This window comes from Caenorhabditis elegans, chromosome V (assembly GCF_000002985.6).
Source record: "Caenorhabditis elegans chromosome V".
Classification (NCBI taxonomy): Eukaryota; Metazoa; Nematoda; class Chromadorea; order Rhabditida; family Rhabditidae; genus Caenorhabditis; species Caenorhabditis elegans.
The window spans coordinates 17967157-17985552 of NC_003283.11; the positions used below are offsets into that span (position 1 = coordinate 17967157).

Genomic DNA, 18396 nt, shown 5'->3' on the forward strand with positions numbered 1-18396 from the left:
TTTTGCAGATGCTAAAACAATTTCCAAGTGAAAAAATTATGTATTCAGTGGGCAAGCAGCGGTGAAAGAGGGCAATGTAATATGATGGATTACGGGAATACAAAACCTAAACTTTTTCTGAAACATGATACATATGATGCTTAGATGCTGAAATTACCTGATTTTCATAACGAGACCGCTGAAAAAGTTTTGAGGTTTTCAAAATTCAACTTTTTGTGCGAAAATCTCGACTTTTTCACCAAAAAAGTTGAATTTTGGAAACCTCAAAACTTTTTCAGCAGACTCGTTATGAAAATCAGGTAGTCTCAGCATTTAAGCAGCATATGTATCATGTTTCAGAAAAAGTTTAGGTTTTGTATTCCCGTAATCCATCATTTTACATTGACCACTTTCACCGCTGCTTGCCCACTGAATACATAATTTTTTTACTTGGAAATTGTTTTAGCATCTGCAAAAATATTTATTTATCAGTTTTATTAAGAAAAAACGAAAAAATCGATGAAAAACGAAAGAAAACAGGCGGAAAACAAAGCAAGATAAATGGCCGCTGAAACTTGTCGGCCCCTCGGCCATGGCCTAGAAACCACTTTTCCTCGTCCCTCGTGAGGAAAAAGTTGCAGTGTCAGTTGAAGAGGAAAAAAAAAGGAAGTTTTCACTCAAATATGACTCAAAAATCTGGATTTTTGAGCTTAAAAATTCAATTTCCAAAGAAATTTCCAAGTTATATATACGTAAATGTTTTTTTCGCTAAACAAAATTTTCAGCTCCGTTGAACATTTTGGTTTAAGGCCGAACAATATTTAAAGATTTTTCAGGCTTGAAATCATCCAATTTTTGAGCTAAAAAACGTGTTGCTTTTAGCTCGGGAAATTGAGATTTTATAGCTTAAAAATTATTTTTGAGATTTTAATAATTACACGACGGTGTTTTTCTGGATTTTTGCTCCAAATAGTAAAAATTACGGATATCTTAAGTTTCAATTGAAATTTTTGCGCGCTAAAAGTTCATTTTCAGCCAATTTCTCTCTAGAATTTCATTTCAAAAAAACCTTCAAATTGGGGAAAATCGTATTTTTACAAGAGTCTTTTTAGTCCGAAAACTGGATTTTCTAAATAGTTTATTTACCAAAAAAAATCCAGCTTTTCGCTGTTTTTTTTTTTTGTAAAAATACTTCATTTTGAAGACTTTCGATCGATTTTCTTCATTTTTAGGGGGAATTTCTACCAGTAATTTCCAGCGAAATTTTACATGGAAAAAAGCTCCAAATTTCAAATTTTCAGGAGCAGGAAAAAAATCATAAAAAAATCAAAGATATTTTCAGCCGGTACACATTGGAAACCGCTCTTTTCGTCTGAAAACACACACACAGAAATAAATAAATACAATATAGAATTGATTTAATCGCCTTAAAAATGCCACTTTTTCAGTGAACAAATTATAAATTTAGATGAGAAGGCAGGGAAATTCTATTCCAACAGCGGAAAAATTGGGGAAAAAAATCAATAAATTTGTCACAAATTGGGGGCAAAATATGCAATTTTAAACAATTTTGTGCTGAAAATGAGGTTTTCAGCTCAAAAAGAGCAATTTTAAGGTGAAAATATGGATTTTTAGGGGGAAAAACGCAATAAATTATCACAATTTGGGGTGGAAAACTGGGAGAAACAGGGGGCAAAAATACGAGTTTTTCGGCAAATAATATAGTAAAATTCGATTTTTTTAGCAGCGAGAAACCAAATTTAGGGCTAAAAATTCAATTTTTAAGTGAAAACCGATTTTTTAAACTCAAAATTCAAATTTCTGGCTTAAAATCAGCTTTTTGAGTAGGGAAAATCGATTTCTGAGCTCTGAAAATGAAATTTTGGAGCCAAAAATGCAATTTTTGGGCTAAAAAGTTGAATTTTTGAGCTGAAAAATCCGGAAAATTGGATTTTCAAGCGAAAAATCCACTTTTGAGCTCAAAAACCTATGAAAACTGGGGGGTATGAAGCCTAAAAATCGATAAAAAAACAATAAATTACGGGGGCTATAAATATATGTACATTTACATGAAAAACGGCACCATTTGAACCCTAAAAATTTGAAAAAAAAAAATCTTAAAATAATTTAAAACGAGCAAATTATTGAGAACTCTTGAGCCGTTCCACAACATCACGGAGCAACGAGATTTCGGCCTGGAAAAATGGGAAAAATTAGAAATTTTTGGATTTTTAGCGGGAAAGTGCGATTTTTAATTAAAAATTTGCTACTTTTAGTTGAAAAAATGCAATTTTTAGCGATTTTCCCAGTTGAAAAATTGCAATTTTTTGAGAATTTTCACAGGAAAATCCCCCTTTTTCGGTGCGATGTAATGAGTTTTTTGTGAAAAATTTGAATTTTTTCATACATTTTTCAGCTGAAATATAGGAGTTTCGACTGGAAAATTTGGATTTTTTACTGAATTTAATTTGAAAACCTGTGTTTTTGCGAATTTTTCAGTGAAAAATCGAAATTTTTCAGTGAAAAATATTGTTTTTTCATTCAAAATCTCAATTTTCAGATGAAAAATTGACAAATTTTAGGGGTTTGCACACTTTTTTAATAAGAAAATTGAATTTCTAGAGTTTTATCTCACTTTTTTCGTCAAATTTTTGGAATTTTTCGCGGAATTTTCCATAGAAAAGCGGAACAATTCTCAATTTTGTGATTTTTTCGAATTTTTTGTTTAAAAATTGTCAAATGTCGCTGAAAAAAAACACAATTTTTGAATTTTTTCATTAAAAAAAAATCTATTTTTAGGCAAAAAATTTAGGTTTCCCCGGTAAAAAATGTGTGAAAACGTTGAAAATTTCACTAAATCTTTAATAAGCGAATTTTTTAATGCAAAATTAATTTTTTCAGCAAAAAAAAATCGATTTTCAGGGTTTTAACTCAAATTCATCGATTTTTCATCGAAATTTTCCATTTTTTCAACTGAAAAAGCATTTTTTCAGCTCAAAATTTCCAATTTCTCCTGTGTACCTTTGAATGCTTAATCTCAAGCTCAGCCAAATCTGTCAAATTCTTCTTAAAAGCCTGAACTCTGCGAGTTTTCAGCTCTTTTAGCTCATTTTTCGATAGTCCAGTGATCTCTTCGAATTTTTTGCATGCTTCTGATTGTTCGGCTTCTGCCTGAAATTTGGAAAAAATCTTTTGTTTTTTTTTGCTGAAATTTTCGGCTTGAAAATCAATTTTTTGAGCCCAAAACATACAGTTTTCAGCTTGGAAAAATGAGATTTTGTACTGAAAATTTTTTTTTTTTAAGGGCTGAAACTTGAAATTTCAGTTGGAAATCTATTTTTCTTTTTAGCTCAAATGCCACGCATTTCTGCTTGAAAAAAAAATTATTTTTGAGCTTGAAAGGTTGGAGTTTTTGTCCGGAAATCTATTTTTTTTTCCGGCTGTACACTGCAACTTTTTCCTCACGAGGGACGAGGAAAAGTGGTTTCTAGGCCATGGCCGAGGGGCCGACAAGTTTCAGCGGCCATTCATCTTGCTTTGTTTTCCTCCTGTTTTCTTTCGTTTTTCATCGATTTTTTTCGTTTTTTTTAAATAAAACTGATAAATAAATATTTTTTGCAGATGCTAAAACAATTTCCAAGTAAAAAAATCATGTATTCAGTGGGCAAGCAGCGGTGAAAGTGGGCATTGTAATATGATGGATTACGGGAATACAAAACCTAAACTTTTTCTGAAACATGATACATATGATGCTTAGATGCTGAAATTACCTGATTTTCATAACGAGACCGCTGAAAAAGTTTTGAGGTTTTCAAAATTCAACTTTTTGTGCGAAAATCTCGACTTTTTCACCGAAAAAGTTGAATTTTGAAAACCTCAAAACTTTTTCAGCGGTCTCGTTATGAAAATCAGGTAGTCTCAGCATCTAAGCATCATATGTATCATGTTTCAGAAAAAGTTTAGGTTTTGTATTCCCGTAATCCATCATTTTACATTGACCACTTTCACCGCTGCTTGCCCACTGAATACATAATTTTTTTACTTGGAAATTGTTTTAGCATCTGCAAAAATATTTATTTATCAGCTTTAATAAGAAAAAACGAAAAAATCGATGAAAAACGAAAGAAAACAGGCGGAAAACAAAGCAAGATAAATGGCCGCTGAAACTTGTCGACCCCTCGGCCATGGCCTAGAAACCACTTTTCCTCGTCCCTCGTGAGGAAAAAGTTGCAGTGAGTGTGATTTTGAGCTCAGAATTTAATAAACCTTTGGAATTTCTCGATTTTTGGCTCGAGCTCGTTCCAAATTCTTATTCGCTGCTTCGTAATTTGCCAAACATCTCATTCTCCGATACAAAAGATCCTTTGCAGCCTGTGTATCACGTGCAAAATAGTGAAGTGTATCGCCCAATTTAAGCTCTTCATCGTTTGATGAACGGGATTCTACCTGCAAAAAAAATAGGTGATTTAGAAGGTTTTCGGGCTGAAAATGTGCAATTTTTGGCATTTTTCACATTGAAAAAGCGGAATTTCGTAGTTTTTATACTATATTTCTTCGATATTTTGAGGGAAACGACAACGTTTTGTCGAAAAAAAAAACCCAATTTTTCCAGTTTTCAAATTAAAATTTCCTAGCAAAAATTGCAAAAATTGGATTCCTTCCTCTGTTGGAAAATCGAAATTTCACACTTTTTTTCAGAAATTTCATTGGAAAATTCAATTTTTCCAGTTTTCAAATTAAATTTTTTTAAAGCAAAAATTGCATTCCTTTTTTGTTTTTTTTTTCATTTAAAAAAAAACGACGAAAATTGAGAATTTTCGAAAAAATCGAAATTTCGAGTTTCAAGGCGATTTTTGCGTTTTTTTTTTCAAGAAAAATGCACAAAAATCGTGCAAAACTCAAATTCCAGCAATTTGGGACGAAAAAAAAATGCGGAAAATCTTTTTTGTTTTTTTTTTTTTTTTTGGGATTTTCAGGGAAAATTTCAGATTTTTAATTAGAAAATTGATTTTTTTTTTCACATTTTCTGAAATTTTCACCTTCTTTTTTTTTTGGGTTACTGTAGTAGGCTACAGTATCCCTCGCAAAATTCAAAAACTTGGAGTTTCAGTTTTTTTTTGGGCGAAAAAAGTTTTCGAAATTTGTAACAAAAGTTTATTAGACTCAAAATTGTCTCTGAAAACACCGAATTTCATAATGAAAATTCTCAAAAAAAAGAGTTATAGCGGCTCAAAAAATGACATAAAATTAGTTTAAAGTTTGAAATTTAACTTGTTAGCGGCTCGATACTTACTTTTTTTGAAATCACCGTCTAAGTTTTGGTTTACAGGTTAATTATCATGCATTTTCAACTCAATTTGGGTACATTTAAGGCCGATGGGAGATTTGACCTTAAATGTACCCAAATCGAATTGAAAATGCATGATAATAAACTTGTATACCCAAAATTAGACGGTGATTTCAAAAAAGTTAGGTTCCAGCCGCTAACAAGTCAAATTTCAAACTTTAAACTAATTTTAGGTCATTTTTTGAGCCGCTATAACTCTTTTTTTTTGTTGAGAATTTTCATTCAGAAATTCAGTGTTTTCAGACAATTTTGAGTCGAATAAACTTTGTTACAAATTTCGAAAACTTTTTTCGCCCAAAAAAATAACTGAAACTCCGAGTTTTTGAATTTAGCGAGGGATACTGTAGCCTACAGTAACCCAAAAAAAAAGAAAATGAAAATTTCAGAAAATGTGAAAAAAAATCAATTTTCTAATTAAAAATCTGAAATTTTCACTGAAAATCACAAAAAAAATGTAAAAAATCAGATTTTCCGCATTTTTTTCGTCCCAAATTGCTGGAATTTGAGTTTTGAGTTTTTGAATTTAGCGAGGGATACTGTAGCTTACAGTAACCCAAAAATTCGGAAAAATTTCCAGCATTACCTTCTTGAGCTTAAACATGGCGTCGGCTCCCTGTGCAAATGTACGTGCCAATGATTTATTCGGTTCTCCACGTGCAATTCGTTCAAAACTATCACCAATTTTTGAGAATGAGGCGACTACGTCTGGAAAAATTGGAGAAAATTATTGGTTTTCAACTGGAAGTTTTTTAACAAAAAAATTCTTATAGATTTATTTATAAATCAAAACCTTCTGTAATTTTGAAAATTTCGCCGAAAATAAAAGTCACAGTAACCGTGGCAAAAAAATTGTCGAGAAAACTGCATTTTTCGACAATTTTCCTATAAAAAATGTTTAAAAGCAAAACACGGATTTCTTTCCTGAAAAAATGGGAAAAATTAGCTTTTTAGCTCATTTTCATTAAAAAAAAATCAAAGAATATTGAATTTTTCGCGTTTTTTTTCGGCTTTTGCAGAATTTTTATAGGAAAATGCGAATTTTTCGGTGCGAAAATGGATTTTCAGTGCATTTTCAACTTAAAGGTGGAGTAGCGCCATTGGGGAAATTGCTTTAAAACACGCCTATGGTAACCACAATGACCAAATATCATGATTAAAACATACAAAAAAATTTTCTAAATTTTATATGATTTTTTTTGAAAATTGAAAAAATCTCAGTCTTTGCCTAATTCCTATTTGAATTACCGCCAATTGGATTTGTTCGATGGAGCGCGCTTGCACGTTTTTAAATTTATTTATTTTATTTTTTGTTATTTTTTGTTATTTTCCACCGATTTTTAATGTTTTTGGTGTATTTTTGCTTGAATTTTAGAGAAAAAGTCAAAATAAATGCAAATTTTCGATTTAAAAGCAGGCTTACACGCATAAATCAGAGAAATTAATTTATTCAGGTTCGAAATCGTTTAAAAGCGTTACTTTTTCATTTTTACGCCTGTAAGCGTGCTTTTTAATCGAAAATTTACATTTATTTGGACTTTTTCTTTAAAATTCGAGCAAAAATACACCGAAAACATGGAAAATTGGTGGAAAATAACAAAAAATAAAATAAATAAATTTAAAAACGTGCAAGCGCGCTCCATCGAACAAATCCAATTGGCGGTAATTCAAATAGGAATTAGGCAAAAACTGAGATTTTTTCAATTTTCAAAAAATCATATAAAATTTATAATTTTCTTTTGTATGTTTTAATCATGATATTTGGTCATTGTGGTTACCATAGGCGTGTTTTAAAGCAATTTCCCCAATGGCGCTACTCCACCTTTAAGTTGAAAATGCACTGAAAATCCATTTTCGCACCGAAAAAATCGCATTTTCCTATAAAAATTCTGCAAAAGCCGAAAAAAACGCGAAAAATTCAATATTCTTTGATTTTTTTTTAAATAAAAATGCTTTTTTTCAAATGAAAATGAGCTACAAAGCTAATTTTTCCCATTTTTTCAGGACAGAAATCTCTGTGTTTTGTTCGAAATTTTCCAATTTTATCCAATAAAAATTCAACTTTTCAACTGAAAATTGAAAAAATCGAAAATTTTTTAGTAAAAAATATAATTTCACAATGAAAAATTTGATATTCTTTTTTTTCCCGACGAAATCTCCAATTTGAAAGTCGGAAAATTACAATTTTCTGATTTCTGGGCCAAATTTCCTCAATTTTCCTCATTTTTAGTTGAAAATTCGCACAAAATCCACATACTTTTCCTGGCCGCAATGAGTTTTTCCGACTTTGCAGCAGCTTCTTTAATATGAATATTATATTCAACCATATAATTCTTCTCTTTTTCAAAGAATTCATCAACATCTTTCTGTCCAGATAGCAAAACTTCATCTGCTGATTGGGTAAAACGTTTCCAAAATGATTCCACTTGCTCTTTTTTGTTTTTTCCACGTACGGAGAGCTGTAAAATAGGGAAAATTAGAGGTTTTGCAATATTTTCAGTGAATTTTATTATTTTTTGAGGCCAAAATCCTCAATTTCTTGGTTTTTTAGACCCATAAACCCAAATTTTCACTTGAAAACTTGAAAAACGCTGCATTTTTCGGAGAAAATTTCGAATTTTAAACCCGAAAAATCCAAATTTTAAGCAAAAAAAAAATAATAATTTCAGTTTTGGGCTGAAATCTAGAAAAATCCCTAAATTTTGAGCTTTTTGACCCAAAATTCCCACCACTTTTCAGTTAGTTTTTGATGGGAAAATGAATTTTTCTAATTTTTATGCGAAATTGCCGATTTTGGGTTCCAAAAATTCTTGGGATTTTTTGTAAAATTGGGGTACCGAAATCTGTGGGAAATAATATTAAATTTACTCCAAATTTTCCTTTAATTCCGAATTTATATGTGAAAAAATCAAAAAAAAAATTCCATTTCAGATTGAAATCGGCGAATTTCCGCATCAGAGACGCCATGTGTAGATTTACGAAATGTTCGGATGCTGATTTTCGTTTTTCAACGAGTTTCCTTCATTTTCGGCGGGTTTTTTTGAAAATGTGTGTTTTTAAGGTCAATTACACATTATATTATCAAAAAACTAGAAATATTTCCAATTCTTAGGTCACTCAACTTGACGGAAAATCCAAATAAATAACTTCCCCGACTGAAAACCGAAAATTTTGCTAGTTTTTCGATAATAAATCGTTTAATTGACCTTAAAAACACACATTTTCAAAAAAAAACCGCCGAAAATGAAAGAAACTCGTTGAAAAACGAAAATCAGCATCCGAACATTTCGTAAATCTACACATGGCGTCTCTGATGCGGAAATTCGCCGATTTCAATCTGAAATGGAATTTTTTTTTTTGATTTTTTCACATATAAATTCGGAATTAAAGGAAAATTTGGAGTAAATTTAATATTATTTCCCACAGATTTCGGTACCCCAATTTTACAAAAAATCCCAAGAATTTTTGGAACCCAAAATCGGCAATTTCGCCTAAAATTTAGAAAAATTCACATTTTCCCATCAAAAACTAACTGAAAAGTGGTGGGAATTTTGGGTCAAAATAGCTCAAAATTTAGGGATTTTCCTAGATTTCAGCCCAAATTTATTTTTTTTTCTTTGTTTTTTTCCAAATTTTTCAAAGAAATTAACAGATTTTTCAGTTTTTTCTTCGAGAATTTTCCATATTTTCCATTTCCAATAGTACCCACTTCATTCTCGTATTGCAAGAAAATACGGAAATTCTGATCATTTTTAAAGACAGGATGAGCGGCAATTCGTTGTAAAAATACTTCATGCATTGCGACAGTCTTCTTGAATTGAGCCAAATAATCTCTGAAAATTATTTAAAATTTGGAGAATTTAGGCTAAAAATCGGTATATTTCAACGTTTTGTTCCAAAAATTGGCGAATTTTCGTTACTTTTCACCATTTTCAAGGGTTCTTTCAGCTCAAAAACTGGAATTTTTGAATTTTTCCCCGTTTTTTTTTTCAGGATAAAATTTTAAGAAAAATCCATTTTTTTGCACATTTTTCAATAAAAATCAATAAAATGATAATTTTTTCTGGATTTTTCAACCAAAGTATCTATTTTTTAAATCGAAAAATTGCTAATTTTTACACAAAAATTGACAATTTTTCAGTGAAAAAACCGAAAAATTCACATTTTTATGCGTTTCTCCTGAAAAAAAATATTCAAAATGCTGAAATTTTCGCTGATTTTCACTTAAATACTTTTTTTTCCTTGAATTTTCGATACAAAATCACAATTTCTACCAGTTTTTCTCGAAAAGCTGTCAAAAATTGTCAAATTCTAGATTTGATCATTTTTGACTGAAAAATCGCATTTTTAGTGAATTTTCCACAGAAAATGCTCAAAAATTCCTTTTTTTTTTGGTATGATGCATTAGTCAAAAACTCCCAAAATTCAAAAAAGCCTAATAAAATTGAGCCAAATAGTCTCTGAAAACCGATTTTTTTTTCAATTTTTCAGTGAAAAATTCAAATATTAACTGTTCCAAATCGTGTTTCATCTTCAGAAATTCTTCTTTCGTCATTGTAGCTTCACCTTCACCGAGTTTTTGCAGCTTTTCACGAGAAGAATCGAAATTTGGCTTCGGTGGTGCTGGGGGAATCTGAAAAAAAATGGGGTTTTCAGCAATTTTTCGGAAAATTTATTGTAAAGTTCTGTAGTAGATTCAAGTCAAAATTCGATTTAAATTATTTTCCAACGAGGACTTTTGGAGCAATTTTATATATTTTTGGCCATTTTCCACCAAAAAACGCACAATAAATCCGGCATAATTCTCATTATCCTCAAGTGTTCCATGAAGCCAAAGAAATTCCTCATGTTCACGTACAACTGCAGTTTCTGGTTTCATTTCTTGAAGACGTGTACGGGTGTGAACTGTGTATTTTACCTGCAAAAATTAATGGGGAAATTTAGCAATATTTAGTGGGAAAAATGAAAAATCGATGCCTTTTCCCGTTCAGAAAGTGCATCTGAAATATCAACACAAATCGCTTCGTCTGAATTCATATCAATATTGATCTCCTCGGTTCGGTGCTGAAAAAAGTGAGAATTTTTAGAGATTTTTAGCCAAAAAAATTCGCTGTTTTTAACCTAATTTATAGAGTTATTGAAGTAGGGTCAGAAAATTATGAAGTTCCCTAAAAATTACGTCACAACTGTATTAAAATATATATTAGGTCTCCAAATAAGTTCCGGGTCAAAAATCATAACTTTTTTGCCTTTTATAGATTTTTTTGAAACTTTGGGAATTTATGTTATCAACTATGACGTTTCATTTGACAATAGTCACAAAAGTTTTTTGACCGTCCGAAGTGCCCTAACTCGGAGCCAATTTTTTCAGGCATTTTTCAGATCTCGCTTTTTTTAACCTTTGAACAAAAAAACATTTTTGGACGGATTTTTTCCCAAACTTTTTCTGTTTTCTTACAATGTATTCTAAACAAAGCAAAGTCCGCACATAAACCTCAGTTCAAAGCTGAAAAGAACCGAGATCTGAAAAATGTCTGAAAAAAATGGCTTCGAGTTAGGGCACTCCTAGTGGTCAAAAATTTTTGTGACCATATCAAAATGAAAGATCATAGTTGATAACATAAATTCCCACAGTTTCAAAAAAAATCGATAAAAGGCGAATGAAGTTATGATTTTTGACCCGGAACTTATTTGGAGACCTAATAGAAACATGTATTTTAATACATTTTGCAACATTACTTGAATAATCCCATTAATTTAATGATTTCAGTAACAATTGAAATCAAATAAAATTATTATTTACTGTAATAATCAAATTTTAATGATTTTCACCCGAAAAATCAATAAAAATCATGTGAAAAATGTTCAAAAATATGGTTTTTTATCAGTCATTTCTTTCTCTCTCTCATTTTTTATCTTATCAATAATATATACACACAGGTGGAACACGTATGATATGCAAAAGACACACGGTTGATGTAAATTATTAGGTCTCCAAATAAGTTCCGGGTCAAAAATCATAACTTTGTTTGCTGCGTTTCATTTGACAATAGTCACAAAAGTTTTTTGACCACCCCAAGTGCCCTAACTCGGAGCCAATTTTTTCAGGCATTTTTCAGATCTCGCTTCTTTTCAGCTTTGAATTGAGGTTTGTGTGCGGATTTTGCTTTGTTTAAAATACATTATTAGAAAACAACAAAAGTTTGGCAAAAAAAATCCGTCCAAAGAATTTTTTTTTGGTTGGTCGTCAAAAAATCTTCAAAAAAAATTTTTGTCGAAAATTCTCGATTTTTTATACAAAAATGATGTAACCAAGTGTAAACTATTTTTACACATTAAGGTCATTTGAGTTTGAAATTTGAATCTCAAGAAATATTCAAAAAAAACTCAAAAATTATCCGAAAAAATTATATTTTCTATTATCATTTTAGTGTATCGAACTAAATTGATATGTTCTGTATGTCTCAAAATAGTTTACATTTGGTTACATCATTTTTGTATAAAAAATCAAGAATTTTCGACAAAAATTTTTTTGAAGATTTTTTGACGACCAACCAAAAAAAAATTTGTTTGGACGGATTTTTTTTGCCAAACTTTTGTTGTTTTCTAATAATGTATTTTAAACAAAGCAAAATCCGCACACAAACCTCAATTCAAAGGTTAAAAAAAGCGAGATCTGAAAAATGCCTGAAAAATTTGCCTCCGAGTTAGGGCACTTCGGACGGCCAAAAACTTTTGTGACTATTGTCAAATGAAAGATCATGGTTGATAACATAAATTCCCATAGTTTCATAAAAATCGATACACAGTAAACAAAGTTATGATTTTTTTGACTCGGAACTTATTTGGAGACCTAATATATCGATTTTACTACCCGAAAAAAAAAGGTTTTTTTTTCTGAATTTTTGTCATTTTTTCGCTGAAAATTGAGAAAACCCCGTTTTTTGAATAGTAAATTCAATAATTTTTACACGTATTCTAACATTGAAATGCGATATTCAAAGCATTTTTGGAAAATTCGCGAGAGAAATTCCACTTTCCAGACTCAATTTTCCTACTTACTACACTAAAATTCGAGTTTATATCGAGGAGTTTTTAGCGCGTTTTAGCCCCCCTGAAAACTTGAAAAAATCAAAATTTTCTGGATTTTCGCAGTGAAAAATTATAAAAAAAAAGAAAAGGTTTGAACGATTTTTCGCTGGAAAATTCCGTAAAAAATGTGAACTATTCATCGATTTGAGGCTAAAAATTTTTTTTTTGATTTTTCATAAACCTCGCGCGTATAAACTCAATAAATTAATGGAATTTTTTGGTTTTCGTGCGAAAAGTGCTCCGTACATTTCGATTATCAGCCAAAGAAGAATAAGATTCTTCTTTTTCAGCCTTTTTCTTTTCCTCTTGCACCACCGTCGTATTCTGAGAATCATTGAGTGTCGAACGGGCGGTACGAAATGTGTCATCATTTGTCGTTGTCGTAGTTACGTCATCATCATCATTTAATGAAACTTCCACGTCAGCAGCAGCAGCTGGGGGTGAAGTGACGTCATCAGAAGAAGCTTCTTGAAGTGGATTTGCGAAGACTTCCTCACCGTCGCCAAGCATTCTGAAATGCGTTGGAAAATTGGAATTTTTTAATGAATAAACGGAAAAAATCGGACAAATTCGAAGAAAATTGGAATTTTTTAGTGAAAAAACGGAAAAAATCGGACAAAAATGAGGAAAATTGGGATTTTTTTAATGAAAAATTGGGGAAAATCATATAAAATTGCGTTTTTCCATAGAAAATGGAAAAATTCTATCAAAAAATGAGAAAAAATCGAAGGAAATTCGGATTTTCCGCGAAAAAACCTGAAAAAAATCGCGTTTTTTTCATGGAAATTTGGGATTTTCGGTTAGAAAATGAAGAAAATTCGATGAAAACTGAATTATTCGGTGAAAAAACAATAAAAATCTGATAAAACCGAAGAAAAATGCCATTTTTTTCATGGAAAAGTGGCATTTTTGTCAAATTATACGGAAAATTCATTAAAAAATGGGGATTTTTCGGGGAAAAACCTTATAAAAACTTGAAAAAAACACGTTTTTTCCAAGAAAACGGGAGAATTTTGGTCGAAAAATTGGGAAAATCTGATAAAAACGAAAAAAAATAGGTTAAAAATGCATTTCCGGTGGGAATTTCGATAGAAAACTGCGATTTTTCGTGAAAAAATGTGGAAATTCGGGGTTTTTTGCTTTAAAATAGTGAATTTTCGGAAGATTTTTCCGATTTTTGGTGGAAAAATCGGGAAAATTCGAAGAAAATTAGCATTTTTACGTTAAAACTGGGAAAAAAAAACCGAAATTCCGATTTTTCGGTTGAAAATTGGAAAATTTACGTTTTTTTCTGCTAAAACATCGATTTTTGGTCTAAAAAACGATAGAAATTGATCAATTATGGGGAAATTAATCCAATTTCTGGGGGAAAACTGACAAAATTTGGGAAAAAATCGCGAAATTCTGATGAAAATTGGCTTTTTTCGGGGAATTTCCAACCAAAAACTGCGGAAATTGAGGCAATTTCCTCCATTTTCCCAATTTCTCAGCGAAAATTATCGATTATCACTTTACACTTTTTCAAAATCGAAAAATCCCCCGAAAAATCGATTTTCCAGTGCTTTTTCTTTGGTTTTTAGGGTAAAAAATAACCGGAAAATCGATTTTTTCACTTAAAAATTCGAAAAATCAAGAAAATTGATGAATTTTCTGTGTAAAACCGTCGCGAAGCACTGAAAATTCGAAAAATCGATTTTTATGTATCAAAATTTCAATTTTTGCTTTAAACTTCGTGAAAACATGATTTTTCGGCGGAAAATACACTTTTTTTAAATGGAAATTTGGGAAAATGCGATTTTTGTGGCGGAAAAACGGGAAAAAACAGATTTTCGGAAAAATCGGCTCCAAATGTAGAAATTCGCCGGTTTTATGCTACAAAATGCAATTTATAGATTAAAATTCGAGAGAAAACACGAATTATTAGAAAAAAGTTGACAAAAACCGGATTTTTTTGGAAAATTTCAACGAATTTCGCAATTTTTGACGCGAAAATTACATTTTTTGGGGGAATTTTCCATCGGAAATCACGGAAATTGAGACAATTTCCTCCATTTTCCCATCTCTCAGCAATGACAAACATTCCAACACAACCGTTATCAACAAAATTATCGATTATCACTTTAAACTTTTTTAAAATCGAAAAAACCCCCGAAAAAATCGACTTTCCGGTGATTTTTCTATGTTTTTAGGGTAAAAAATAGCCGGAAAATCGAATTTTTCACTTAAAAATCCGAAAAATCCGTGAAAAACTGGGAAAAATCAAGACAATTAATCAATTTTCAGTATAGTGGCGATCATCGGTCGGGTACGCAAACACCGAGGTCCGCAAGCATCATTCGGTGTCACGACGCATTGTCGTCGTCTACCGTACCCCGGCGTTGAAATTTGGAGGTTTTGAGTTTTTTCAGCATGCAAAAAACCACCGAAAATCGATAAAATCCGAGGAACACGACGATAAAATCCTGCAAAACGTGCATTTCCATCCGAAAAACTAATAAAAATGGACTGAAAATCGACAAAAATCGGGGGAAAACCGGCCTGCAAAATCAATAAAATGACGAAAAGCTCTCCCGAGACGAAAAACTCCGAGTTTTCAGTACTATTTCCTGGTGGTTAAGCTCCTTTTCTGGAGTCTCACGAATTATTAGCATATTTGAGCAATTTTCTCATGTTTATTCAGTTTTTAGACGATTTTTAATGCTTTTTTTGTTTTTTTTTCCCTGTAAAAATCTGAAATTTTTGGTTTTTTTCCTAGAAACCTGAATTTTTAATTAAATTTTATTGATTTTTTGACATTTTTTACATTAAAATCCAGAAAAATCGACGAATTTCGGGGTTTTTCGAGAAAAATTCGATTTTTTCTGATTTTTTTCCGGAAAAATCTGAAAATTTCGATTTTTCGACATTTTCCAGTTTAATTTTCTAGGAAATTTGAATTTTTAATTAATTTTTATTGATTTTTCGACATTTTTCTACATTAAAAACCGGAAAAATCGAAAAATTTTGGGGTTTTTCGAGAAAAATTCGATTTTTTTCTAATTTTTTTCCGGAAAAATCTGAAAATTTCGATTTTTCAACATTTTCCAGTTTAATTTTCTAGGAAATTTGAATTTTTAATTAAGTTTTATTGATTTTTCGATATTTTCTATATTAAAACCTGAACAATCGACGAATTTCGGGTTTTCTCCCGAAAAATTCAACTTTTTTCCGATTTTTCTCAGAATTTCGTCAATTTTCGCCAGTTTTTCATCATTTTCAATATTAAATTACTTGAAAATCAAGGAACTCTCACCGAAAAACGCACTTTTTCCAGTTTTTCTACGAGTTTTTTAGGAGAAACTGTAAAAATTGTGTATTTTACGGATTTTTGCATGAAAAATTGTGTAAAACCTATAGAAAATTCCGAAAATATATGATTTAGTGGATTTTTTAACGATTTTTACATTAAAAAATGCATCAAAAACTGGGAAATTCAACTATTTTTTGCAAAAAATCCCAAAAAAATTGCAATAATTCGTCGAGTACGGTAGGCGATGGTGTTTGCGTACTTCGCTGTTTGCGTACAAAACACCACGTAACTGTCTACCGTACTCAGCAATTTTTTTTGCGCTTTTTATCGATTTTTATGGATTTTCAGCGATTTTAACCCAAAATAAGTAAATTTTATGAAAATTCTCATTTTTAATTAATTTTAACCGTCTTTTCCAACATTTTCCAGCCTAATATCCGCTTTTTTCCGTTTTTTCAAAAAACTTCAATTTTCCAAATTTTTCACCCAAAAAATGCAAATTTCCGCAATTTTCTGCAGGAAAAAACCCAGAATTTTAACCAAATTCAGTGCTTTTTAATGAGAAAAAAAAATTATAGAAAACTATTTTTCCGAAAAAAACCGAAAATTCACCGGTTTTTGATGCTTTTTCATAGTTTTAAAGCGAAATTCACTCAATTTCAGTAATTTTTCAGCAAAAATCGATGAAAAATCCACAAATTTCCCTAAATTACCCTTAAAAACGACAATTTTTTGGAAAAAAATCCCAAAAATATTTTTAAAAAAATCGCCGTGTACGGTAAGCGGCGGTGTTTGCGTACTAAGTGTTTGCGTACAATGCGCGCGCATTGCGCTGTCTACCGTACCCAATTGATTTTTTAATTTAATTTTTTTGATTTTTATTCGAAATTTTGCCCATTTTTAAGTATTTTCGGTCGATTTTTGCTCCGAATTAACTCAAAAAACTCTGTTTAAATCGATTTTTCACCCAAAAAAATGAGTATTTCCGCCAAAAGTGCTTTGAATTTAGCTAATTTAGTAATTTTCCCTGGTTGTTGACCTTGAATTTGGTCGATTTCGTCAAGTTGTTCGTCAAAAAAAAAACAATAGAAAAAACACAGCTGTTATCGTTATCTCACGTGTCTGTGTGTTTTTTGTTGTAACTTCTTAAATTTCACCCGGTTTTTCCCATTTTTTTGCGATTTTTTTGTTTTCTCCCGGGGATTTTTTCTGGGGAAAATTGATTCGAACTTAATTTTTTTTTTGTTGAAACAACCCAAAATTTGTGCAAATCTCGATTTTGTGCAAATCTCTAAGATGAAAAAGAAGATGGGGGCGCTGCAACAAAAAAATGTCCCAGAAAACCGGATAAAGCTTCTGGAAAGTAGGAAAAGCCAAAAAAAAAGTGGGAAATTTGGAAAAATTCCTTTTTTGGTCCTAAATTACCCAATTTTTGCATTAGAAAGTGTGAAAATCTGCTTTTTTCGCGTTTTCAGTTCTAAAATGTGAAAAAAAGCAAATTTCCACACATTTTATTGCAAAAAATGGGCATTTTTGAATTTAAAATCCAAAATTTGTGCAAATCTCGACTTTTAGCTCAAAATTGCGCTATTTTTACAGTAAAATATGTAAAAAAAAATAGGCTTATTTTTATTTTTTGAATTTTTGAAAAAATGTTAAATTTACTGAGAATTAGCGTTTTAGTATTAAAAAAATCGGAAAATTGGCCATTTTTAGTTTGAAATAGTAAAAAATAAACAAATTTTCACATGCTGTACCACAAAAATAGGCGTTTTTTAAACTTTTTAAACTGAAAATGTTTAATTTTTAGTTTAAAAAGTTTAAAAACGATATTTTTATGGTACAATATGTGAAAATTTGTTTATTTCATACTTATTCAAACTAAAAATGGCCAATTTCCCGATTTTTTAATACTAAAACTCTAATTCGTAGTAAAGTTAATGTTTTAATTCAAAAAATGAAAATAAGCCTATTTTTTTAACATATTTTACAGCAAAAATAGCGCGATTTTGAGTTAAAAGTCGAGATTTGCACAAATTTTGGATTTTAAATTCAAAAATGCCCATTTTTTGCAATAAAATGTGTGGAAATTTGCTTTTTTTTCACATTTTAGAACTGAAAACGCGAAAAAAGCAGATTTTCACACTTTCTAATGCAAAAATTGGGTAATTTAGGACCAAAAAAGGAATTTTTCCAAATTTCCCACTTTTTTTTTTGGCTTTTCCTACTTTCCAGAAGCTTTATCCGGTTTTCTGGGACATTTTTTTTGTTGCAGCGCCCCCATCTTCTTCTTTTTCATCTTATTGTTATATTTGTTGTACTATATAGTGCGCTATTAGATAGGAAATCGGCATTTGTCAAGGTTGAATACATGTTTTCTTCCGGTTTCTTATAAACAGCCCAATTTTTTTGTAAAAAAAACACCCTTTTTGTGGGGATTTTAGTGAAAATTGCAGTTTTTTCACCCAAAAATTGGCAAAAACCGAGGTTTTTACAGTTTTTCTGGTGAAATTTGAACAAAAATTAGAATTTTAACTGATTTTTGGTATTTTTAAAACGAAAAACGCTTTTTTTAGGGGATTTTTCGAGGAATTTCATTGAAAATTGTGGCTTTTACCCCGGAAAATTGACAAAAATCGAATTTTTCCAGGTTTTTTTGGTGAAAATACACAAAAATTCAGCTAAAATACTA

At 30.7% G+C, this 18396-nt stretch overlaps 1 protein-coding gene across 4 annotated transcripts; it reads right to left on the bottom strand.

The window, feature by feature from the left end:
• Positions 1-1106: 1106 nt before the first annotated feature.
• Positions 1107-12926, bottom strand: snx-6 (the record flags this gene model as incomplete). Of its 4 annotated transcripts, NM_001269834.2 has the most annotated exons (10): positions 1107-2174; positions 3001-3150; positions 4246-4425; positions 5910-6031; positions 7581-7782; positions 9033-9156; positions 9835-9956; positions 10110-10241; positions 10301-10387; positions 12662-12926. In NM_001269834.2, 10 exons carry the CDS (start codon positions 12923-12925, stop codon positions 2121-2123), a joined length of 1437 nt encoding a protein of 478 aa, NP_001256763.1. The 4 variants fall into 4 exon arrangements, with proteins under 4 accessions (NP_001256763.1, NP_001256764.1, NP_001256765.1 ...); NM_001269835.3 differs by lacking the exon at positions 12662-12926 and having other exon boundaries at positions 2121-2174; positions 10301-10360; NM_001269836.3 differs by lacking the exons at positions 10301-10387; positions 12662-12926 and having other exon boundaries at positions 2121-2174; positions 10110-10202.
• Positions 12927-18396: the final 5470 nt, after the last annotated feature.